This window comes from Ammospiza caudacuta, chromosome 7, assembly GCF_027887145.1.
Source record: "Ammospiza caudacuta isolate bAmmCau1 chromosome 7, bAmmCau1.pri, whole genome shotgun sequence".
NCBI lineage: Eukaryota > Metazoa > Chordata > Aves > Passeriformes > Passerellidae > Ammospiza > Ammospiza caudacuta.
In genome coordinates this window covers 32,191,090-32,216,464 of record NC_080599.1, presented here as the reverse complement: position 1 = coordinate 32,216,464, position 25,375 = coordinate 32,191,090, and the positions used below count along the sequence as shown (strand labels likewise).

Sequence of the window (25,375 nt, the reverse complement as noted above, 5' to 3'; positions counted from 1 at the left end):
TTTGGGTTTTTATTCATAAATAGAGTGTCTACATTTTAAACAAAATATAGAATGTTCTTTAAAATATAGTTACATTTCAAAAGACTACATACAACATATGCATTTGCCATGAAAATTCATATTAAATAGCTATACAATGAAAAATAGCATACTTGATACCAAATGTGCTTTCTAGAGAGGGAAAAAAAGTGGTTTAGCTGCACTATAGGAAAGTCATCCTTATTTTTAACTTGGTTCTGACCTTAGAGGCTCATCTGTTTATTAATAATTCCCCAAAAAATTACTGTATTTTAAAGAAAGCTGTACAATTAAAGATAAGGATGATTAAAACAATTCCAAAATACAGATATCCCTAAAAACAACAGCTGTATGTATGCAACCTTACACTGCTTTTAAACATAAGTGTTATCTGTTATGTTACCAAGTTCTTACATCTTATTTGGCCCAAGGTTGTTTTTCTTTAAACCTGGTTTCCTTTGCCACAGGGTTTGTACTCTCTATACATAGTATATTCTATAGTGTTAGTTATCTGTACCTTATAGTCCTGTCTGCAAATAGAGAAGCTTGTTTGTCAACATTAAAATGTGCTAATAAAAATACCTTTTGCTTAATCAGGGCTTTTGAATTAATGGTTCTTTAATCACTTGATAAAAATCTTTGTAATTCACAACTCCAGTCAGCAACTATTACCCAACTAATTCTGAAAATTAAAAAAAATAAATGCCTAACCATACCTCCTTGCCACAGAGAGGAACACACCTGGTTTGTTTTTTTAGTTTCTAAACTTAAGAAAAAGCATCAAATTCTGAAGAGGAGTAAACAGACCATATCTCCAAATTACATGCAATAAGAGCAAAAGAAAAAAAAAACCAGCAATGAGACTTCTGAAGAGCAGCATTTGCAGTTCTTCTGGAGGCCCCTCTAAACTGCTCCTCTTTACAGGGCCATAGCCTCCCCTGCAACTGGAGTCTCAGGCCAATGATCCTGTCAGGAGGATGTTAATTCAAACACTTCAGCTGCCTTAGCTATTCTCATCCATTACAGCTTTTGTTTTCACTTCAATGAGTTCTTCTACCCGAGCTAGAACACTTTCTATTAAGTCAAATGTGAAGAGAGCTGAGTGTAAAACCTGAAATGACAAGAAAGATAAGTGTTATTTTTATTAGGGTTTTTTTTATACATTTTACATTTACTTTTGTCTCCACATTGAAAAAAAAAAAGTCAGTACTTCTGAGTGACCGAAGGGAAGTGCACACTCACTTGAAGCTGCATTCCAGTAGTCATGGCAGGCATCTTTTCCCCACTAACAGTTACAGAGCAAACTGTGTTAGAACTGTGTGCCTCTGCAGAAGAAAACATGAAGAAACCAACATGGCCCTTAGAATTAAAAGAATATTTAAAATATCAACATTTCATGACAGCAATTGTTAAGAACAGAAATCTAGGGATTGACAAAACACGACAGAGGGTGCTGAACCTTAAAAGGAAGTCAACTGGAGTTGGGTGATATCTTTATACTTTGTATAACACACATTCCTACATTACTAAACAGGCAAGATCTGCAACTGGAACTAATTTTATAGAGCTCACATGCTCTTCAAAATGAAGAATAAAATGTTATCTGGCCCAGTTTTGATACATTTTTAGTATTTCCACATCCAGGGAGATAGTAGGAGTTTTTTAGTTTGACTAAATGAATCCAGACATTAAATACTTATTTTATTAAGAAAAGGCTGCAGGCCTCTCTGTTTCAGACAGATTACTTGCAGCAGGCTAAACTACAAGGACGGGTCTGAAAAATAAGGGAAAAACTTCTTACATTCAGACCACATATTTGAAATTCAATGTAATGCTTACAAAGATTGAACACAAGGGAAGAAAGCTAAACCATTTACTGTTACAATTTAGATGTTCTCTCCCAAACTCAAATTTCTTTATGTTTTGTCAAAGGCTAGAGAACTGTAAGAGGCACTTAAGAAAAAAGCTTCCTGATTAATTTTGAAGGATTCCCTTTAGAGAGATATCCACAGGTTGTCTTGAAGAAAAAAGTCCCTTTCTTTGCCTTATAAGTACATAGTTTGCAATGGAAGAGGATAGGACTAGAGGCAAAAAACTATATTGACATTTTTAGTAGCAGACACAAATTCCTTGGGCTATCTTAATTATACTGGAGACCACAAGGAACAGAGGATGTGACATACAGAGATATTGCCTAAAGCAGCTACAGCTCTTGTGCCCCATGCAACATGCCTGCTTAACCCAGAGCAGAATCTGATTCTGTGTGTCAGATAAAAAAATAATGTATTTTAAAAAATGAATGTAATGCTTCAGGCTTTAGAGAGCACTGTGACTTATTTTTTCTTTTGTTAACCCTCCCACACCTGGTTTGAAATCTAAGGGTTATGCATTCAGAGAAACTTAGTTTCTCCTTTGTAACATTAAAATCAAAAGTATAAATGCAGAACAAGTTCTGAAGGTCTTCATGTGACAGTTCTATCAAGTTTCCATAAGATTTACAAATGTGATGACAGGTAAGTTCAGATTTTTCTGACCAATTATGAAAATTTTTAATTCAGCAACTACTGAATTATTATTTGAAATTTGGAATAGTGGCAACAGTTAAATAAAACTTGATCTATGCAGCATTCACCAGTTCCTCATTTCCAAAGGATTACCAAAGTTTCTAGATATGAACAACCTAAGAATAAAAAACCAACAAAAAACTGACCTTTTCTGTTTTCTTTCTTATTTTTAATTTCTGCTTCATAATGTGCTTTTGACATATTGAGTCCTACACGCAGTGGTTTTAAGAAATTCTGCTCTATCTTGCCAAGTGTGGTCCATACACCAGTCTAGTCAAACAGAACAGAGAAGGTTACAAACCAGTTTCAGTGAAGCATTGCAATACTAAGCTTTGAGCACAAGTTTTTTAACTAGTCTTTATAACATATACTTCTGTGCAGGGAGGAAAAGAGAAAAAAATAATTCAGAGTCATGCATTGAAGCATGAGCAGCATTGTGCTGGGTATTTCAGCTCCTCTTCCTCTCCCCTACATTATTTGTTGATTGGCTGATGAAGCAGTCAAAAAAAAAAAAAAAAAAGGTTATTGGAAGGTAGGGAGGACTTAGTGTGTAGGCTGGTAACTACAGCAATGGAAATGCACATTTTCAGCTTGTTCCTGTAAGCAAAGCTGAACGAATCTGGATGTGTTGGAGGGGAGGTTCTAGGCCCTTCCTCAGGCTAGAATCTCTATAGCAAGTAAATGGCATATGTAGGCTCCTCTCAGATAATTCAGCAGTAAAACAGAACAAATATTTAAATTAACATTCCTGAATTAAATGAAAGTTGTGATAAATATCATGCTTCCCAATTGTCTATATTGCATTTTTAAAGCCCTATAGGAATGTTACTGGATATTCTACTCTCCCATCCTTCAGCACAGCAGCCACAGCGACAACAAAATTCTCCCAGTTTGACATGGGCAGAAAGGAGTTACAATAATGGCATTCAGGAAGCAGGAGGTGCAAGGGAAAGATGCTCAAAACCAAGGCTGCTCAGGGTTACAGAGAGGAAAATAAGCTTGGGTTTGCTACAAACTGCTGTAGAAGGAAACAAATCCAAAGACACAAAGGCTGCTTTGTATATAGGAGCCATTTATACAACTCCTTTCTTCAGGCAGTATCCTCAGAGGGCAGAATAAGGACAATAAAAATAAGAATTTTCTATTTTAAATACAGCGAATCCACCAACGACAGTGGAAAATTCAGCGATTTTTAATACTAGATGACACAGTTAACAGTTCAAATAAGAACAGTAATTACTTCCACCAGAATGTGGCTTAAAAAAGGAACTTTTCTACAAAAGACTTATTTTTAAACTTTATTAATGAAAATGCTTGCTACACAGCAATCAAAATATCTGAACTGACGTGGAAGGAGGCATTTTCTTTCTGCCTCACTTGCACTGCATGAAGAGAGACAGGGAAGAAGTCAAGAAGAACTGACAGAGGCTAAATTTAAGGGAAAATCTTCAGAAGATGTGATGCTATTTTTCCTCAAACTGTATGGACATTCTTTTTGCCAGGTACTAGACAGCACTGTTAGAGCAGCTGAGTGCTACTATGTGTAGTTTTTTACTAATAATAAAAGAGGAATTCTTACTTTTCTTACAAAGCCATGTATTTACATCTAACTGAGGAGACCACTATGAGTACTTAAATAGTAATCACCCCTTAAATATGACAGATACAGTTTACCAATATTAACTAGTAAATAAATAGTAAAATAACTAAATAAATAGTAAATTTAGTAAAATAACTAAATAAATGGTAAATTAGAAATGCACCCACTGAAAGCTATTTTTGCTTTTCATTTTCATTACAGTTTCAGCAATCAGTACTAGTTATTTCACTGTTATTCTAATTAGATTAGTAACATTATTGGGTACTTACAAAATTAATTCCTAGATAAATTTTCAAATCAGTCTAAAAGTAGATCAGAATTTTTTTCTGTATTTTAGAAAACAATAAATTATATTATTGTGTTGTTATTGCTATAAAGATATCCAGTTGGTGGTTTGAGGGATACCAGCAAATAAATAAGCAAAAATAACTATTTTTTCATGTGGGAATAATTGTTGGGTATGTGATTTTGTGGTGACATACTCTATTGTTATGGAGACAGATCAGTTCAACAGGCAGAGTAAAAGGATTAATTTCTTTATAGGAACAGTATCTATGCAAACAATTTCATCAAAACAAAGCACCATATCATGTATTTCCTAATGTCTTAATAAAAGCATCACTTCTGGGGAACCAACCATTGCAAACAAAAATGCAAAACCCACATTTTTTTTTTTAATTAGGGATAAGAGTGTTCATGTGAATCCATCTCTCAGCTAATCAATCACTTTCAAATCAAATAGTACATACCTGATTGTCACTTTCACAATCCTTAATGACTAAGTACCTCAGCAGATTCAGTGATGCCATAACCCTGTGAATTACAAACACACAGATACCTCTTACCAGGACTGTAATTTTAATTGTCCATCAGCCAGACATGCTGGTATGGAGAACCCATCTGTACAAAAAGCAAGCCCCCATCTTTGAGCAGTACAGCTCCACCTAGAGCATGGTGTGTAGTGATGTCCATACTACAGCTCACACTTTGCAAGTAAAACTGAAACCGCCATCAGATTGCAGAGGGCTGGTGATTGGGAGGGAAAGAGTCCTCTCAAGAGACAGAACCTTATCACAGGATTTATAATATATATCACTAGTGATCCAAAGTTGATTTAAAACTAGTGTGACAATTTTCTTTATTACTGTACTGAATTTTTACTTTTGAATGTACTTTTTGTTTTTTTGCTTTTGTTTTACCATACTTTTGAGCAGATTATGAATTGTTTTTTTCCAGATAACAAGCACAGTTAACCATCATACTTCTGGGCTCTTTAAGCAGGTATGTGTCCATCTGGACATTATCTCCCCACTGATTTACAAGCACAAGCAGCATCATAGTACTTATCATACAGGAAGACCTACCCTACATACACAAGATTTTTCAGACACATTTCAGTTGTTTGAGTTTTTTTTAATGCAATTATTTACTGTTCAGATGGATCTGTAATCCTACTCATCAGATTCTAGATTCCCAGTAGCAATCTGTGAAACTGCCTCAAAGAGGCTTTGCACCATAGGTTGCATCTAATTATTATTCCCCTGTATGATATCAGCCACCACATCCCATTGCTTTTATTCCTTCAGCTGCTTCTGCAGAGAGCTGACAAACCACACATTCCTGAGGAAATAATGCTTTACCCATTAGTTATGGCATTTCACATCTGAAGTCTTACATCCCTGGGGAATGGAGAAGGACATCCTTTTTTATTGTTAAAAATTAATGTAATAGCATTGTGACATTCTTCTACACAGAGCTGGTTAAAATAAGTGACCATGTCCATTTCTAGTTGCAAAACCTTAAAATACATTGATGCTGTCACCTCATTAATTACATGGCAGCATACATCACTGTAGTAAGGTAGTTCAAAGTCTTTTTTCATAATGAAGAAAGAAGAAAAGCTTGTAACTGTGATTCCAACTCACCTGTCTGAGTTTTGCAGAAGATCCGTCTCAGCACCTTCTGGAAGTGAAAGTACTAAATCTAAAAGGGAGATCAGGTGATGTCCTGTAAACCAAATGTTGTCATACTCCTTCTGAAAAAAAAATACAAAAAGTTCAGCTGAGTACAAAATTTAGCTCTTAAATACTGTAACAATAACTTGCATAAAACAGAAATGTTTAAAAAAATCAAACCCTGTAAGAAATGTTTTCTAATATTGACATGTGAGTGAAGTACACAAAACAGCCTCTTCATAATTTTAAATTTTTTTGTCAGCCAGGAAAGAAATGGAAGAAACGAAGTAAGAGAATTCTGAAACTGTATAGTAGAAAGTTAATAATATAGTTTTAATTAACTTTCCCAACTTTCTGGTATAATTATTATAAAATATGAGATTAAAATGGCTTTGATCTAGCCCAGCTCTTCCTGATGGATTTATCATTTGCAAAGCACTCATAATAAAACACTGTCATCATAAAAGCAAAGCAAAAATTAATAATTCTATCTGAACTGTAATATTTGAATTATATTTTAAAAATGAGGAACTGTGGGGATAAAACAATGTACTGAGCAGTTTCACTTTAGGAGAGAAATCTATTTTCAAGCACAGAAAAGGTAGTAACTTCTTAGAAAAATACAATAAGATACTGCAATTAAAAATACAACTGTAAAATTATAACCTAAATATGCATAAACAGAAAAAGCAAAAGTAATGTTTTTAAAAAAACTTTCTAATCTTATGTGTCTTTTCAAAGTGCATTTTTTTAATGTACCACTAGAAGTTTAAGCTGTAGACATTTTCTCAATACCACACTGACAGAATTTTGAGAAGACAACTTGGTTTTTATTGGTAACAGCCTCACCGTTAATGCTAAGTGAATCTGATCCTTTATATTTTTAATAATGTATCCTTCCACACCAGCATGGTTGCTTGTCTTCAGTAAACACCTTCAAACAAACAAAACAAAGATATTGTCTCTTTAAAGCTGCCCCTAGAGTTAGTGAATGTTATCTAAGTTTTGAGCTAAGTGGGAGTTTTACCACAGAAGAACATTATGACTATGTAACCTTTAAACACTGGCTTACAGAAGATAGCTAATTTTATAAGAGACAATTGAAATTCATGATTTATCAAAGTATTAACATAGTAAAATTAATGTGGCTTATCAGATGGAAATTCTGTCAGAGATCAATGTATTGATACAATTAAGATGCACTAGGGCTGAGATTACACAAACTGCCTTTGGTGCTTGGATGCTTACCTGAATAATGTGTATTTTCCTTCTGTATCAAACTTGTCTATGAACAACTGCAAAACATTTAAACTCTTCTTTCTCTAAAGAAAACAGAGACGTTTCAGATGAATTCTAAAAAAAAATTAACTCAGCATTCAGAATCCAACTGATTCTGTAGGCCACTTAACATACCATATGCTCCATGGGACAAAGGGTCATAATTTTCACCAAATCCTGCAGTCAGAGAAAGGAAATACAATTTATAATTACATACAGATTATAGTCAGTGTGATGTAACATAATAGTCTACTCAAGGCTTTAAAAAAAACAAACCAAACAAAAAACCCACAGAACATTGGGAATGTCCAGGGAATAGAAGATTCTCATCAGAGAAATTCATGCTTTCTTCAGCGGTCAGAATCCCAGGGCTGATCTGCAAGAACACTATTCCTGTGCTGCTGGTTGCAGGGCAGGTAAGAACGTAGCCAAGGCTGGCAAGGAGATAAAAATGAGCAAGCACCACCTTTCACCTAAATCTGTGCCCACCTGCACCTTCAGTGACCTGCACATGCACTGGGTGTGTTGGAATTGTCACTGAACTTCATGCTGCAGCAGGCAGCAAAGACAATTCTGTACAGCAAGACACTGAGGGTTTCAATTTAAGAGCACAGGTGTGTAAAGGTCCAGTAGGATGCCTCTTGTCAAACACCCAGAGGACAGCTAGGCATGATTTCTAATCAAACTTTGAAGACTCCTGTATGCTGCTTTTTATTACCTGAGGTACATTAATAAAGCCTCTGAGTTCTAAATAGTGATGGAGAAGGCTGTTATCTTCCATTCTCAATAAACAGCTCTCAAACAGATCCTGCAGGTGTGGAAAAGAACAGAAAGATGTCAACAGTATGCACATATACAGAACACTATCAGCTTAACATTTCATGGCTGAAACAGCCTTCACTCAGAAATACTCATTCAGATAAGCAGCTGCAGTTATAAGTGATAGCTGTAACTTAAACATTTATGCAGGACTGTAAAGTTCAATAAATACAGGTATTTGTATGACTGAAAAATACTTAAGCCTCAAAATATTTCTGGAAATATTATCTGAACTATCATTTATACCTCTCCTAGAAGGACAAACAGAAGTTCTACCATTCCTCAAACTGAAAAAATAAAACATTGTAACATCAAAAATTTAAAAATTTAAAAAAACAACTTACAAGTCCTTTAGATAATACAGATTCTTCTGTTCTAGAAAAAAAATCAGATTTAAGGTTGTGAATTAAAAAGACAGTTGATATTTCAGAAGAAATAGTAGAACAGAGGTTAACAAGAACTTGTTCCTCAACAATTTTCATTCCATTTTTTAAATATAGGATCTTTGTTATTCTTCCCAAAGATTTTTAGAATAAACATGCTGATGAGAAATAAACATTAGACTTATCTCTTCACAGTCAAAAATTACTTTTTTCCCCTCAGTATTTATACGTGCTCAAAAGCAGTGTCATCTCCCACAGGTATTGAGACACTGATTACCAAAGAAAATTAAATTATAAACAGTCAGAATAGGAAACTTGCCTTCCATAGCAGTGCTAGAAGCCATTTGGTAACACTGCCGCTTATGAAGGGTGAAATAATCACATAGTAAATATAGTAAAGTTTGGTTTCCTTTAGAAAGCCTGACCTTTAATCATTTTGCATATCATGTCAAAATACATCCAAATAATATTTTCACAATAGTTGCCTTTAGTAATAATTGTTATAGAAGGGCAAGTAAGTATACACTCTAATTATTCTGCATGTGTTTAAACTACTAATTTTACATTTTCAGAACAAGGTTTCTAAAAATGGTATCACAATACAAGATGAAAACAATACATAAATGTTTAGACAACTTCTGCTTCTTAGTAAGAGAAGATATCTTGTAGTGAAACTTGCCATTTTAATGCTCAAGTTTGTAAACCTCCTCTGGACTTATCAATATTTCAAATTTTTTTAATGAGTTACTGTAAAAGATCACACTCACTATCTAGACCTGCAAACTCTACCTTTTCAGCAGCACTTCAATATGTGTCATATTGCACAGCAGAAGGTATGAAGGACTAGAAGAGAAGAATCCAGCTACATTAAACTGCATAAGCCATATACATTTCCACATAATTAATATATTTAAAAAAATAAAAATCTCTTTCTAAAATTATTGATTTTTAAATAGACAAAAAATTGTAAGTCAAATCACTGTTAAGAACTCTTATGGGGAAACTGTCTATAGATATGTAAATGAACAATTAATGCACATTAATTTTCAGCACGTGACTAATCATAGTAGTTTCTTTTAAAGGACAGTTCATCTAAATTTAAACTACACTAGACTAATCTGCAGGAGTATGTTCTCATGAAACATAAGTTACATAAAATATAAATGCTCAAATGTTGACATAAAATTAACACTACTGAAATACAGTTTTCATACATAACTATTCACAAATAAAGTTCTCTTCCATTCAGAAAGAATCTTCAAAGTACAGACTTACAATGAGCAAGAAAGAATAGTTCTTACCTAAAAACCACTGGAAAGCATTCAACACCAAAATGCTGAACAAACATCAGGTATGACAGACATGCCAAAGAATCAGCAGAATTCTTTCGCTCTATGTCTGCAAACTCCTGATTCTCCCAGTGTGGATTTTTGCCTTTATGATGTACAAACACTAATGGTATCAATTCTCCCATATTACACAAAATGTCCTAAAAAATGAAAACAGATTTCCTATAGTTGCCTTTAAAATAACTGTATGTCAATTAAGTTTTAAAGCTCTAGCTGTATTTACATACATTCTCTTGTACAGCATGCATATAAATTAATATAAATGCTTGTAATATATAAATTGTATGTTTGTAGTATATTAATTAATACAAACGTGTGGTATTTATGATATATGCACAAACACACATAAAAAATCCTGGAGGAAAAATAACTAGTGTTAGAAAAATGTTACTAAGATAGCAAAGTCAAGCACACAGAAGTTAGCCAAAGAGAGAATGAAGACCAACTGTAAATTCCTAGTTCAGCTCCCTTATCCCCAATGCTAACATTGAGTAACAATAAATTCATGAAAACATTATGTTATAAAATCTCTGTGGTTTTCAGATCACAGAAAACTCAGTATTTGAGTTTTTTCTCACTAATCAATATGGAACACAACATTTAGCTGCTACAGGCAAGCCCTGATTTAAAGTTAGATTTGCTTTGTATGGCCTTTCTTTCTCATGATGCACAACACAAGGAACCCCTAATATTTGTAAATCAGAAATACTACAGGGGTTACCCCCTCACACCCTTCCTATGGCTGAGGACATAATGTAACTCCTCTTGAACATATTACAGAGAAACAGGGAGATCAAGGTCAGCTCACTATTCTGGAGTTGTCCAAACCCAACATCCAGGATGGCACATTTTGGAAAATTAGGATTATGCACAATGTCATACAGTCTAAACATGACTTACTGACCTTAGCTTCAGCTCTCACTACTTAAAGCCATAAACAGAAGTTTACTGAGAAAGAGAAGAGAAGGTAATTCATAAGTAACATGAAGAACATGGTTTCAGACTGTGCCCAACAGGAAAGGCAGGATATACCTTACACAGCCCATTAAGTCACCCCACTAACCAATACAGAAATGGAAATGAGCACTAGAACAATTACAGGCAGTGGTGGACTGGACCACTGGCTCTGCACACACTGTAATCCATTTCCACTGCACTCACGGTAATTTCAGTGGCAAACTGCCGAAAAGGATGTTCTTCAATGCCCTCCAGGTGCTCAAGCTGAGCTGCCAATAATGGGTATTTCAGGCTTTGCATACAGCTGGAAAAGAAAGGGGTGGAATAAATCACCAGTACAGTCATAAATACAGACTATGATAGTGTCATTGATAACCAAGAATAATGCCTATACTCATATCAGCTGCTGCTATTCAAGGTACTCCAAGGAGAATAAAAAATAAAAACTCAACATCTCCTGTAGAAGCTTTATTTAGATTTCACCTCCAGACTATGATTGTTCTCACTGTTGGAAGTTTGAGGAACAGAGGAATACCAACTCAGCTTCACAATGCAGCAACTAATTTCCATTTTACCATTTCCCTCTACTAAATAGAAAGCATGAATATATAAGATCTGTTTAGGGTTCTTTATCAAAATACCACATTAGTTAGATATATGTTGGCAGCATTGTAAAACACTAAAAGATTATTTATTTGCTACCTATGTAATAAATGCCTACTATTCATTTTGTTAAGTTACAGGAATATATAGGACAAACATAAAATGCTCACAATTTTATTAATTCTTCTTTCAGCTCCATGTCATTGTATTCTGATGACTTTTCCATATTTTTAACAACTTCACTCACAAAAGGTTTAGCAAAGTCCACCACTGCATTGCAACACTGACAGAGACCAAGTTTATCTTCTTGTATTTGTTGTTTTGTATAAGGTACAGGTAAGGGAGTGAGCTGATTCATAATCATGGCCAATGACAAACCCACTGAGTAGGCCTTCTTGTTCTGAAGCTTCAAAAGCACTGGGCAAAGAAAATAAAAAAGAGGAAAAGAAGAGATAACATTTTGAGACATTAAGTTATTACTTACTTAGTAGAGGAAAACATGAAGAAAAACAACGTGACTAGGAAAGAAAACATTTTGTTTTCAGGGAAGGAGAGGGACTGACACCTGAAATCACATGAGCAAATCCAGGAAGACTAAACATCATCACTTAATTTAATATACTGTAGTTACCATGGCCATGTATTTGCAAATAACAAATATTAAATCTGGCACACATTTCAATGTTCTTCCTTTCTCCACAGCAGCAGGATGAGAACTAAAACAATGTTTTCTAGAACTGGGCTAAGTGAAATGATACATATTTGACCCAGAAAATGCATTTAGTACTTGACTCCTTTTGTGCTTAGCAAAATTAGAGACAATAGCCCAGTTTTTCTGCTGAGAACTGACCCTGGTTTTTACTCCATGGCAAAAATAACAGACACTCTCCCAGGCTGAGGAAGCAGCACCAGAGGCTCTCCATTTAACTGGATCAGTGCAGACTAATTGCAGAATGGCTACCCAAAAAAATTACACATTTCTCTTGTTAAATTCTAACAATACAATAACATATCCTGGACATTGCTACAATCAGTCTTCTACTTGATACACAACACTTCATTTCATCTCTATAATAAATCAGAAAGTACTGCTTGTTACCTACTTAAAGACTGGCCAAACCCAACATTTTAATTTTCATGTGTGAGCCAGAATAACATTCCCCCTCACCAATAAAGTATTTCAACATGCTTCAGTCAAAATTACAGTTTTAGACTATAAAAAATAGAATTGCATGTTTTAAAAGTCAGATAATGAAGAATTTCACGAATCTATGTGATTCCCTATTTCTGCAACAACAGTAGGAGTGCTTTACACCTCTAAATATAACTGCCATAGGACCACATTCTTGTAAATGATGACAAATAGCTGAATATTGCTTTTTCAATTGATGCTATTAGTTTCATCTATTTTTTTTTTCTAACAGGCCAATATAAGTATGAAATGTATGCCTTGTGTTATTTTGCAGAATATAATACACTGTAAAGCTTTTCAGGATGGATTTATTCTGAAACCATTCCAGCAATGGCTAAACTAAATTTATAAATAAATGAGAAAATAATTTAATTCAGAAATCACATGATAAACTGAATCCCACCTGTCTGCAAAGGCTGAAGCAATAACATGACAGTTTGACACACTTGCTCTCCAGAGGTCTGCTCAATCTGCTCAAGTAAACCCAAAAAAAGTTCCTTTGGATTGCAGAGCTGCAAGAGAGGAACAATGCATATTTTTAAATAACCGTGGTCATACTCAAAAAAATAATTAACATGGAATACAGAAGTTCCTGAATGTTGAGAGAGAAGATCTGAACATCCAAGATAAGATTTAAGAAAACAAATATGAAACAGTAAGTACATGCCTACAATTAACATCTACTGTAGAGCATACCTGTGTGACACTTTCATATGAGCTGAAAACATATAAGAGTAAAAACTGACACTAAACCTGATTTGAATGGGCTGTAAAAACCTCAGAGTACCTTTGCAAAGTAATTCTTTGGAGCAGAGAGAGAAGTAGAATTTGAGTGTGAATTTAACTCAAGCTATAAAGTTTGCAAGTTGCTTTTGGAGTGCATAAATGAAAGAGAACGAGTCTTTTACAGGTTAAAACATTTTTCTGCTCCTACTCCATCAGAATCATCAGGTAATGATTCTCATATTGAGGAAGGGTGAAGGATTTAAGGAAAAGACTTTTCTGAGTGAATCATAAAATAGAGAACAATAAATACTATTCAGACAGAGATAAGTGGAAAATGGCAAGGTCCTGCAGCACAGTTTTGAAACTAAAGAGAGAACATGAAGGGAGAGACCTTGAATTAGATACTAGAAAAGACATTTAGCAATGTACTGTAAGTTTTACTCAAGCTAGCTAAATCAGGTAAGATTGTGTCCTTCAGATCAACCTAGCTCATTTTCATATGAAAACCACACCTCTGATGCTGAGCCTACCACTTCCAAACAAAAAGCCCTACCCACTGAACATGCATCATGAATTCAGAATTCTCTCCACCTTTAAACTGAGGCGAGGGAATGTTGAACTAAGAGCAGCTTACCCAAGTAGTGATGCAGATTCATTATGCAAATATTAACAGAATCAAATTGTACAAACATGTTTGTGTAATTGGCCTTTGGTGTATTAGCTTCATGGATTAATGATCTTGAACCCCTTTTTGTGCAGAACTTCCCTAACATTGTTGTATCATAATCATGTATTTCAAAACCATACCTGTGCCAACTGATCCAGTATCCTCAGGCAGTGTTCTCGCTTATCATCCTCTTGTTTATACATAAAAATACATCTAACAAGAGGAGAAATGAGATTCCAACCCATGTTCTTGATGATAACCTAAAAAACAGATATTCAGAGAATAAACCAAAACTGGATTTCTTTTAAACCCAGAAAGATTGTATACATAAAGACCAAAAGCAACAACAGATCAATGTCCTGGTTGTAACTATCACTGTCACTGAATATTTGGCAACTGTTACCATAATTTGACACACATTGTGTCCTCTGCCCATACCTATAAACACAAATTTTGTATAGTTTTCTTCTAATTATTGACATGTCAATATTTCTACATGTCCATGACAATACATTTAAAATGGGACTGAGCAGAGGAGTTGTGCTAAAAGAACACTTGGACAAATTATTCACGAGGAGATTGAGACTTTCAGTTGTTACTCCAAACTCACAAAATTCAAAACCAGATTGTGAACCCCCTGTAATAGATTATGAACTCCATGTAACATTGCTAAAATATTCTACCCTTCACTTTCTTTCTGAACTTTCTATTTATCTCTGCTCAATTTGGTATATTGTCTCAGCATCCCTAGTGCCCACAGACATTAGTATTTCAAATTAGCATCAGCCTAGTTGGCTCCTGTAATTGGCCAGTATTGTTATATCCATTTGTGGTAGGCTGACCCCCAACAGCAATGAAGCACCCCTCAGCTGCTGGCTTGCTCTTGTCCCTCAGTGGGATCGGGGCCAGAGTCAAAAGAGCAAAACAGAGGAACTCCAGAGATGAGATAAGGCCAATGTAATAAGTGGAAGAGAAAATACAGCAGGGAATGATGGGCAATGATGCAGATCATCTCCCACGAGGAGACCAATGCCCAGCCAGCCTCCAAACAACAGCTGCTTTGGAATGGGACCCTACCCACGTGTCTTTACTGTTGAGCACGGTGTTGTATGGTTTGGAGCATCTCACTGCTTTGGGTCAGCTGTCCAGCTGTGCCTCCTCCCAAATTCTCTGCTCACTGCGGGCAGAGTGAGAAAGGGAGAAGGCCTTGATGCTGCACAAGCACTGATCAGCAGTAGTTGAAACACTGGTGTATTATCAGCACCTTTTTGGTCACAAATCCAAAACACAGCACTATGCAGGCTGCCATGAAGAAAGCCAACCCCATGCCATCCAGACCCAGTACACCACCTGAAATCCCTGTCCTGTGGAAGTGGGACACTGTCTGTTTCTCCTCATTAAGCTTTTCTGCTTTCTTTTCCCTCTGCTTCACTCACAAAGGAGTTATTAATGGCTTTATTAAGATTACCATGACTTGGGTTTCTGTGAGCTACCTGAATACAGAACTATGTGCACTTAACACAGAGCAACCCATTAGCTATTCATATGTACAGCCTTGCTCCATAGAGAAAGTAGCTTTTCCTTCTTAATAAGCAGTTTTATATTAATGATGTTAATAAACACTAATATGTAGTGCAAACTTAAACTCACCTTGTTTTTCTCATTTTGAATTACTTCTAATAACTGAGCTGCATATCCATCTTCCAAACACTTCTGACCTGCTACCTGAAACAGATTAAAATCTTCTCCTTTGAAATCAGCTTCTTCCAGAATTTGCTAGAAAGAAAATACGAATGTTTAACTCCATACTTATCAATGTCAATTAAGAAGTAAGAAAATCCATGCTTTCATTTCAAAATTAAATGTAGTATCATTGTAACTTTTATACATTTTCCACATATTAAAAAAGCTACCAAGTTACTACACAAGACAAGGCAGTATTTCAATAGCACTAAGTCTAGACTACAGCATTCTCTTTGGAAGATGTGTTTTCTACAACTACCAGCTTTTGTTCCTAGGTACAACACTTCCATCTCCAAGAAGCAGAAATAACCAAGCTTCTTGGGATAAGCACCACAGAGAAGTCAATGAAACATGGAGGCTGAATTCAGCTGCCCCATGAAGAGTTCTACCAACAACTGACTTGTCTTTTGAGGTCATTTTGGCTTTAATTCTAATATATGAAAAGAAATCACACTGCTGACACTTGTTACTTCTAAGGAAAGAAAACTACTTACACATCTTTGTATTATGGCTTGAAGTTCATCAACTGCCATTACAGTTTGACTGTGTTCTTCTGGCATGAAAATTTATTATAAATTAAAGAGGGCAGTATTATATCACACGAACTTAAAACAGAGGCTGAAAAATAATCACATTACCATGAAAAATGTTAATGGAGGAATAAGAACAACCTAGACAAATATTAAGACTACATAATTAGAATAAGGGAAAACTAATTTTTTACAAAGTATATGCTATATTATTCTACTCCCCATATTTGCAGGAGACAGAATTAGAGACAGGAAACAACCTGCATTCTATGTAAAGGAAAACAATTTTTCAAGTACTATCTGGGTCATCTTAAGAAGCGTGAAGGTTTCAGTGACACATACATGGAAAATGCAGCTAACACAGAGCAAGTCTGGGCTCACTGCACACCAAGTATGCACACCCATGACACACTACATTTTCTGTGACTACTCTGACCAGAGGGGCTTCTGCTCAGCCCTGACTGGAACACACTAACCCAATATCTGCAATGTGAAGGCACTGATCCAAACACCATGCCAGTTTATAGCAACAGTCCAGTGAAGATTACATGTGTAGTTTCATTTATTTTTTTCTAGTGTCTAGGTTGGACTAGTTCAGTGACTTTTTACATCTAGGTATTAACATTTAAAACTTTCTTGCTAAAAACAACAAAATTATAACGTTTGACTAATGTCAAGTACATACCAAGTTTTAAGTAGCCAGGACCATGAATTACAAATGCAATCAAGCCTGGTTATCCTATGTGATATATCATAGAAGCAGTCATAATCTTTATGGTTTTAAGTAATGCCATGGGCCTAAACCTGGTTATATGATCACTATGACTGCCAATTACCCCTACATTCGGTTAATTAGATAATTATTCATCAAAACACAGGTGTCTCCATGCAATGTCCTCAGCCTTTCTTCCTATGTTTGACTGAATGTGGTGGGCTGACACTGGCCAAACACCAGCCCACCTACACAAGACAATACACAGATAAAGAACCTATCTAGATGCTCATAAAAGGGGACAACTCACAAAAGCCTTAAAGGCATCTGTGTGTGACTTTCTTATTCAAAGAATAAACAACTCACTTTCTATTCTTCACGGCCCATTCTGACATCTGTATGTCACTGAAACGTATCCTTTCTAGCCCGTCATTTTACCCAGATCATTACCACATACTTTCTTACCACACATTGTATTATTTAATCTTTTCATTTTACAGAATGTTACTAATCCCACCAAAATAATTTAACATACTTTCGAACACCAGTACTGTTGCATTTTCAGCCCTCAGTAACTTCACAATGTACTTACAGCCTGGAAAGGCGCCCCAAGCACCCACCGTGCTGCAGGGATTTACTGACAGGGCTCGCAGATGGTCTCCGGCCTTAATACTTAATCCGGTTTCCAGCTGAATCTTTTAGGAGGTTTCAGCGGCAAGTGAACAGCATCTGAATCATGTGAAACGTTCTATTAATACTCACCAAATTCCCTCCTAATAAACAGATATCCCGACCCTTTCTCTGGGTGGCAAAACACCCAGGCTGGGACGAAAAAGCTGCCAGCCTCAGCCAGTAAACACACGGCCGAATGAAAAGCCACAAGGGCACCGAACCGCCTCACCTCAGCCCCTGCCAGAGGAACCCCTCAGCTCCACCTCACCTCAGCCCCTGCCAGAGGAACCCCTCAGCTCCGCGCTGCCGCCTCTCCGGCACCGAGAGCGACACCACCTCACCTCACCTCAGCCCCTGCCAGAGGAACCCCTCAGCTCCGCGCTGCCGCCTCTCCCGGCTCCGCCCCGGGTGAGAGGTCGGCGGGCGGAGCAGCGCTGATGGCGATGATGGCCGCCGGGACGGGCAAGCCCCGGCGGCGGCGCGCAGGTGGGCGCCGGGATCGCGCGGCAGCCCCCGCTCCCCCCGCCTGGCGCTTTGGGCTCTTCCTGTGCCCCCAGACCAGCACTGTGGCGGACTCGCCCAAGCTGCCGTGCCGAGGGGAGCGGCGAGCCGGCCGAGGTCGGCTCTGTGGGCCTGTGCCGGGCCGAGTGCGGAGCCGTGATGAGGGACGGGCCGGACGAGGCAAGGCCGGGACCCTTGGTCCCGTCAGGCCGTGAGGGGCCGGCCCGTCCCGGCCCGCTCGGAGCGGCGGGGACGGGTTGTGATGGCGGCCGTGCAGCTGAGCGGTCACAGCGCTGAGCCCTGCCCGGAGCGCTGCGTCTTTCCCAGGGTGACAGCGCGGTGTCTCCCCTGCTGTTGCCCTTGTCGTGGGGGAGCAGCTGCTCGGGACAGCCGGGTCGGGAGCTGGGTCAGGGGCCGTCCTGGGCGGCTCCGAGAGCGGCAATAGCGGCTCCGTGTCAGGTGCCGGCGGTGGAGCTGGCACGGAGCAAAGCTCTGCGGTGGGGCAGCGCTGGGGACGGCCGGGGTAAAACTGGGCTTTACCAGCGGGGTAAAGAGACACGGGGGGTGTGGCGGGCACAAAATTTTTTCAGAATTTTTTCCCTTTTTTTTTGTATATAGAACGTGGTGAATGAAAGTACGATACAAGTTGGGCCTGTCTCTTTTCGCACTTTAAAAAGTGTATCTAAATGGTTGTTGCATACCAGCTTACTGAAACCACAGCCATCAAAAGCAGTAATAATTACTAAGAAATTATCTTGGTTGTGCTTACAGTTTAGAGGTTTTAATATTTTTCACGTTCCAACATCTTCCACTGTTAAGAAAGTACACTAATTTGTATATTTGATTTCTAGGAAATAAGCATTCAGCTGCTCAGAAAAATGAAGATGCTGCTCAAAGGTATAATTTCTGAGGAACAGTATGTGATATTTGTGTTGTTTTATCTCACTCTGGAATTACAGTCTGTGTACTGCAGAGGCTTTGCTTTCTCAGAGTACCACAATGAATTTCAGTAAATCACCAGCATCAACATCATGTAGGACATGTTTGGAGTGATGCTGTGTAGCTTCTAACAGCATGCATACCTGAGCATTGTGTAATAAACTAAAAGTTTGTAATCTGATGTCCAAAATTGTATTGCTTGCTTTTTGTTGTCTTAACTTCTTTACATACCTGCCATTTATAATTATTTACATCAAAAAACACTCAGGAGGAGACATTTGTTAATTTTATTCCTACCTTTACTTTGTAACCTCACAGTCATGTCCTAGTTCTTTTTTTCTTCCCATTCTTCATGTCTTACCCAGTTCCTGTTTTCCTGACAACACTCCATAAATTGTCCCAGGTTCTTTGTCCAGCCAGTTCTGGATTTCCCTCTTGCAAGAAAATTTGGGAATGTATTGCAATATAGTAAGAGTCAACACTTTTCTTGACCCGCAAATAAAGCAAACCAATATAAAATAAATAACCCTTTGTAGTTGTAACAGAATTACTAGTCCAGTTACTTGTTACTTGTTTGGCCAACATGGTGTGATACAGAAAAATATAAGCTGTATTTCAGAAAAAAAGATAAAAATATGATTAGAAAATTGTTTATGGAATCTGCCCTCTGTATCATTCCGTGTCTGTTCTGTTACAGGAAAGCAGCTCTGGAGGCTGCACTGAGACACAAGATTGAATGTGAGAAAAAAGCATTGTCTATTGTTGAGCAGCTCCTGGAAGAGGACATTACTGAAGAGTTCCTTCTAAATTGTGTAGGTGTTGCAAGTTTTTATACTGTTTTGTATCTTTGTGTGATACTTTTAAAAAAAGGTTTTGGAACAATTTGCTGCAGTTTGAAATAGCCAAACCATTGATTCCGTCTTTTACCAGCTGTGGTAACAGTTTCCCGATTTTTAAGGGTTCTGCAGTGAAAACATGCCCTAGTTTTGCAGGACTGTGTACATTAATGAATCCTCACTCTTTTCTCACAGCCTTTGTTTATACCTCTGTGGTTCTGGACTGACAGATGAGCTGTAAAAATTTAGGTTCACATCATACCATCTGTAAATGTATGCAAAGTCTCTATAAAGCACCACAGTTATCTGGCAGCAGAGTTTTGCTGAAATGGTATGATAATTATTCTTGTTAAGGTTGTAAATAGGCTGATTAATAGGTGTACCAAACATGTAAATAGAGGAAAATTACAGAAATAGGTGCCACACTAGAGGCAAAACTGTGAAGGTTTTTTGTATATGTAAAAAAGAAATGCCTAGGTCTCTTCCTTCTGTCTTTGCCCTTTTACCTTTTCTACTGTGTTGTTCATTAAACTTAATGGATAACTGTTATAAAATTTTAGATATCTATATGCTGAAGAGATGTTTTGAGTACAAAACTGGCAAGTTTTCCAGTGTCTACTGTTGAGCCATTTCTTGTCATTTTAGGGAAAATGTATTACTCCATCTCACTATAAAGATGTTGTTGATGAGCGATCTATCATCAAACTGTGTGGTTATCCTCTATGTCACAATAAGCTGGAAAATGTAAGTTGCTTTTCCTTTGTGCTGTTATCAAAGGAATCTTTTCACAATTTTTATTCTCTTGCAGTTTCTTTTTAATATTAAAGTTAGAATATTAAGCGCAGATTACTGTCAAGTAAAGAGCCAGGCATTATATAATTCCATTTCAGTATAATCTTTCTGAAGTGAAAGGTGAAATTTGATCAGTAGAGGGCAGTTCTTGTATGACAGAATCAGTTACTGTATGATCAGAATCACAATGTGTGGATCTGTTCTGACAGGGATAGAGATGAAAGAGTTGTGACTTCATGGCCTTCCTTTGTGAATGGAAAAACTTAGAAATCTTGTTCTTCTGTCAGTGTAGCAACAGATGTCTATGAGAAGGATTGAAGTGAAAAAACAATACAGTGCAGGGATATTATTATGTGAATGCATATATATCTGCTATGAAAATGTATGTAAACTGTGGCAATATGAAAGTCACCCCTCTTTAGGTGTGATGTGTGAGAGCTTAAGTAGAACTCAGAGGTCAGTTAGATAACCTGTGATGTAATACCAGTGCTACATGTGCTTATCTGAAAACATTCTGCTCATGTACAAAACAATTTACTGTTTTGGACTTCATCTATTTGCTTAGATGTTCATTTCAAAACTGTTACAGTTTGCATAAGTTCCTCTGGGTTTGTCTGGGTGGTTGTGGGCGTCTGACAGTTCAGTCTCACGTGCATATAAATAGATCTGGTTTAAGGAAGGACCTGTCTGTAAATGCTCAGCACTTACACATGAGGAAAGCTTTGCCATGGCAGCTCCATTGTTTTATGTTCAGCACTGGTTTTCTTATAGCTGTGGAGCTGCCTTTTACTGATTAATGAGATGTATATGATTAAAGATAAACTGCCATTCTTACATCTGAGAAGGTGCAACATCAGAAGAATTGAGAGAAAAGGTGGTTGTATTATGCAGTTCTGTTAAACAGAATATATTGCACATACCCAAATATGTGAATTAAGAATGAAGATTTCTCTGTACTCATGATGGAACTGACAATGTTGCTGATGAAACTATTTATTTTAGGTGCCAAAGCAGAAGTACAGAATCTCAACAAAAACGAACAGAGTTTATGATATCACTGAAAGAAAGGTATGATAAGAAGTGTATTTCTAGGATGTGTTTAAGGGTGGCAACATCAGAAATGCATTTTGTAACAGCATTCATATGGTGGCTTGATTCAAAGGCAAATAGGTTTGGTTCTTATGAAAATAATTTTCACAAACTGTTGAAATTTTTTGTGCATTTCACTTCCTAGATGATACCTTTGAGACAAAATACATGGTTTTCTAAGTTTAAACATAAGATGGAAAATTTTACTTGGATAGGTGTTTGAATGTGGCACAGCTGATCTGTTAAAGGCATTTGTGAAGTGTTCTTTATTTTGCTCCAGCATAGTCAGTGAGCTTTAGTAGGATCAAAGTGCACATCCTTTTCAACCACTGAAGTCTGCAGTAATGTAGCACAAGTTACATCTTACATGTCCCTTAGTGTTCTTTTTAGGGGAACGTTTAGGTTTCTGTTTTGAGGACTTTTCAACATAATACCTAACTCTTCACAAAATGTTTCTGGAAGTATATTCACAGGTGGTTGCATAAAAATCATCTTTGCCATTTCACAGGATACACAGTCACCTAAGGCACATAGACACTAAACTGTAACATAAATGTTTCCAGTTACAGGACACATTTCTTCAGTGTCACTAGTATGCATTCCTTTCCTCTGATTAAAACTCTGGGATACACAAAATTTTAGGAATTGCTTTCATAAGCAATCAGGCAAGACTTGAACAAGAAGTGGGATGATTTGTGTTCTTCCCTTGTGATGCAAGTTTGCAAATCTGGTTTCCAAAGATGCTGCAAATTTTTAGGTGTTCTAATTATTGCAAAATAGGTTCTGTTGCTAAGAAAAATTTTCATTATTAGACATCTGAATTTTATTGTATATGTCTTTCAAACTGTATGAACAGCATATTGGGTTATGGGTTCCTCTTTGAAAAGTTTGGTTTGTTGGGGCTTTTTAAAATTATTGTTATATAGAATCCAACACTGGTTTGCTTCTCAGTGTGTAATAAAAGTGCAGAAAGCAGAAAAATGGGGAAGAAAGAAGCAGCTAAATGTGGCTTGTGTGGAATGGGTTAGACCTATTTGATAGGTTGGGTTTCTCAGATGAACTGAAAACCTGGCCATAGGCTTGAAAAGAAACAAGTATTGGTACTTAATTTTACAGGCATTAAAAGAAATTACTGTTGTACCTTTCTATGTATTAAAGTTGGCCTTAGTAATGTTTTCTTGCTTTCTCTCATTGCCAGTGCTTTTGCAGCAATTTTTGCTATAGAGCATCTAAATATTTTGAAGCTCAAATTTCCAAAAGTCCAGTGTGGATGAGAGAAGAGGAAAAGTAAGTATAATCTTACACATTCATTGCACCTTTTGAGAATATTATTTCTCTATACATCTGCAGTGGTAATTAAGAGCTGCAGCACATCAAAATGATTTGTCTGAAGCAGAGGTAGCTGATGTTAACGTGTTAGCTTAGCATGGTGTTTGTTTTAGAAGTGTTGTAGCTGTATGGGTTACAGAAATTGGCATGGTTCAGTACTACTCTCATCTACTTAGCAGAGGTGGCCATGTTAGTTTAGAGGGCTGATTAGTCAGAAATAATAGTTAACTCCTATTAACTTTAAAGTGGACTGACTGGGATTGAATTTTTACAAACAGGTTGGAATAATCTTACTCTGTTACAAGAGATTTTCTAATTTTAGCACAGCACTTGGTATTGATCTTAAGCTTAGACAGTGAATGCTTGCATCTGAAAGCAGTCTGTAACATGAAGAGGTTTTTTATCCAGTCTAAATTTCTGATTGCCTGTGTCTTGTTCTTCCTGCAATACGCATTTTGGAACAGTGTATGCAGTCCATGTTCCCAGCTTAGGAAACACGGGCTTGCAAATATTCAGTGGAGCCAATGGGTGTCACTGTTGAACAACAAAGACTGACATAGAGACTGTTCAGCAAATTTACTCAGCTTTCATTCTACAAGATGCTACTTCTCATAGTCCCTAGGTTTCAACAAAGAAAACAGCTGGAGTTATATCTGTCATATGAAATTTATGGTCAGTGAGAGAAGAGCTTTAGAGCAGCCTCATCAGATCTGAGGTGTTCTAGTAGGTAAAACTAGACTCTTCATTAAATGTTTAAGTATACCAGTGCTTTTTAGATAATGTTTTGCTATTGTCAAGAAAAGCATTTCTAAAATCTCCCTTTATTCTTCACATCAAAAATGTATAGTTCTTTTATGCCTGACATAGTTAATTATTTATTCTGGGTTGGTGGTGGGGAGGTGATCTTTTCAAAAAACCAAACCAACAAACTCCCAGATAGTTCTTGGCTAGCTACACCTCTTTGCACAACCACACACATGTGCACACACTGACATGGTAGAATAGTTGAAATTCCTTTGACAGAAAAGACTACAACCTCCACTTAAAACTCCAAAGAAGAATTATATGGAGCTAAAAATTTAAATCACTCTATGTTATCACCTTTAGTTTCCAAATTCAGTTTATTGATATGAGTGGTGCAGCTTTCCTGCAGGGTCTTTTATGTACTGAAAGGTGTTAGTACACTGACTTGCATTTAGTGTCTGTTTAAGAGGTTTTATTTCAGTCACAGGATACATTAGATTTTTAACATTTGCTATTGAATAAGAAGAATAGCACTGATAGGCTGCCTCATAACTGAAGTAGATTAATTGCAAGTAGGGCTTTGGAAAGAAATTCATAAGAATTTGTTTATTCATATTTTTAGTTTCTGGAAACCTTTGAAAACCATTTTCTTTAAAAAATATATAACTTGACAGCCTAATTTTTAACAAAGTAAAATTTAAAATAAGTAAAAATTTCATGAATATTCATATTTTTACATTAATTGGAACATTTTCCTATAAATAGCTCAGAATTGTCCTTACTGTAGGAACCTTATGATCTATGAGGATCTTGGCATGTTCTCTTGTTTGAAGAAGAGACCAGAGGGTGATCTGCTTTGAACAGAGGGTGTTGGACTAGAAGATCCTCAGATGTCTCTTCCAAACTCAACTGGTTTTGTATTCATGTGTATTTCAAGAGAATAGATTTAGCAGGAAAATGTTCATTCTGTTTTCTTTTTCCAGACCACCCGACATAGAGCTGCTGAAGGAGGGACGGAGGTACACCGAGCAATTTCTTTTTGTTGTTAGATGCACTTATAGCTAGAAATTTAGCATCATAGCAGATGCAAAGGGAATCTTTGTTTTGTTGTGTTATAAAAAAGACCTTACTAGAACCTATGCAAAGCTTTTTTTTTCCCTTTGTGATTATAACCCAGCATATTTGATCTGTATGATTTAGTGTACAGCTGCTCTTGGATTGTGTGTGTTAATTGAGCCTGTTGAAATCTGAAACAAATACACTGTTTGTACTTTGAATATTTTATGCCATCTATTCTTTATAAAGAAAATTGTGTCAATTATATGTGATGAAAGCTTCTGTACTTCTTAATCTAAAAGGTCTCTATGAGCCAAAATG

The 25,375-nt window shown here is 36.8% G+C and overlaps 2 protein-coding genes across 4 annotated transcripts in view; one reads left to right on the top strand and one right to left on the bottom strand.

Annotated features, from left to right (window-relative positions):
• Positions 1-3: 3 nt before the first annotated feature.
• GLMN (glomulin, FKBP associated protein) lies at positions 4-18,084 on the bottom strand. Of its 3 annotated transcripts, none has more exons than XM_058808481.1 (20): positions 18,037-18,084; positions 17,689-17,825; positions 16,349-16,472; positions 15,762-15,887; positions 14,252-14,371; positions 13,122-13,230; positions 11,697-11,943; positions 11,128-11,227; positions 9,919-10,106; positions 9,407-9,460; positions 8,579-8,609; positions 8,134-8,223; positions 7,551-7,592; positions 7,386-7,459; positions 6,987-7,071; positions 6,108-6,217; positions 4,932-4,995; positions 2,729-2,852; positions 1,261-1,343; positions 4-1,129 (listed from the first exon to the last, which is right to left on the bottom strand). In XM_058808481.1, exons 3-20 carry the CDS (start codon positions 16,412-16,414, stop codon positions 1,022-1,024), a joined length of 1,821 nt encoding a protein of 606 aa, XP_058664464.1. In that variant the 5' UTR covers positions 16,415-16,472; positions 17,689-17,825; positions 18,037-18,084; the 3' UTR covers positions 4-1,021. The 3 variants fall into 3 exon arrangements, with proteins under 3 accessions (XP_058664464.1, XP_058664465.1, XP_058664466.1); XM_058808482.1 differs by lacking the exon at positions 18,037-18,084 and adding an exon at positions 17,998-18,012; XM_058808483.1 differs by lacking the exon at positions 9,407-9,460.
• A 111-nt stretch (positions 18,085-18,195) lies between these two features.
• Positions 18,196-25,375, top strand: part of RPAP2 (RNA polymerase II associated protein 2) — a 33,698-nt gene continuing 26,518 nt past the window's right edge. The window contains exons 1-7 of the mRNA XM_058808586.1: positions 18,196-18,254; positions 19,121-19,166; positions 19,906-20,020; positions 20,690-20,788; positions 21,839-21,904; positions 23,124-23,212; positions 24,982-25,017. Of these exons, the coding sequence (XP_058664569.1) occupies positions 18,206-18,254; positions 19,121-19,166; positions 19,906-20,020; positions 20,690-20,788; positions 21,839-21,904; positions 23,124-23,212; positions 24,982-25,017 (500 nt within the window). The 5' untranslated portion in view covers positions 18,196-18,205. The remainder of the gene's footprint in view (positions 18,255-19,120; positions 19,167-19,905; positions 20,021-20,689; positions 20,789-21,838; positions 21,905-23,123; positions 23,213-24,981; positions 25,018-25,375) is intronic.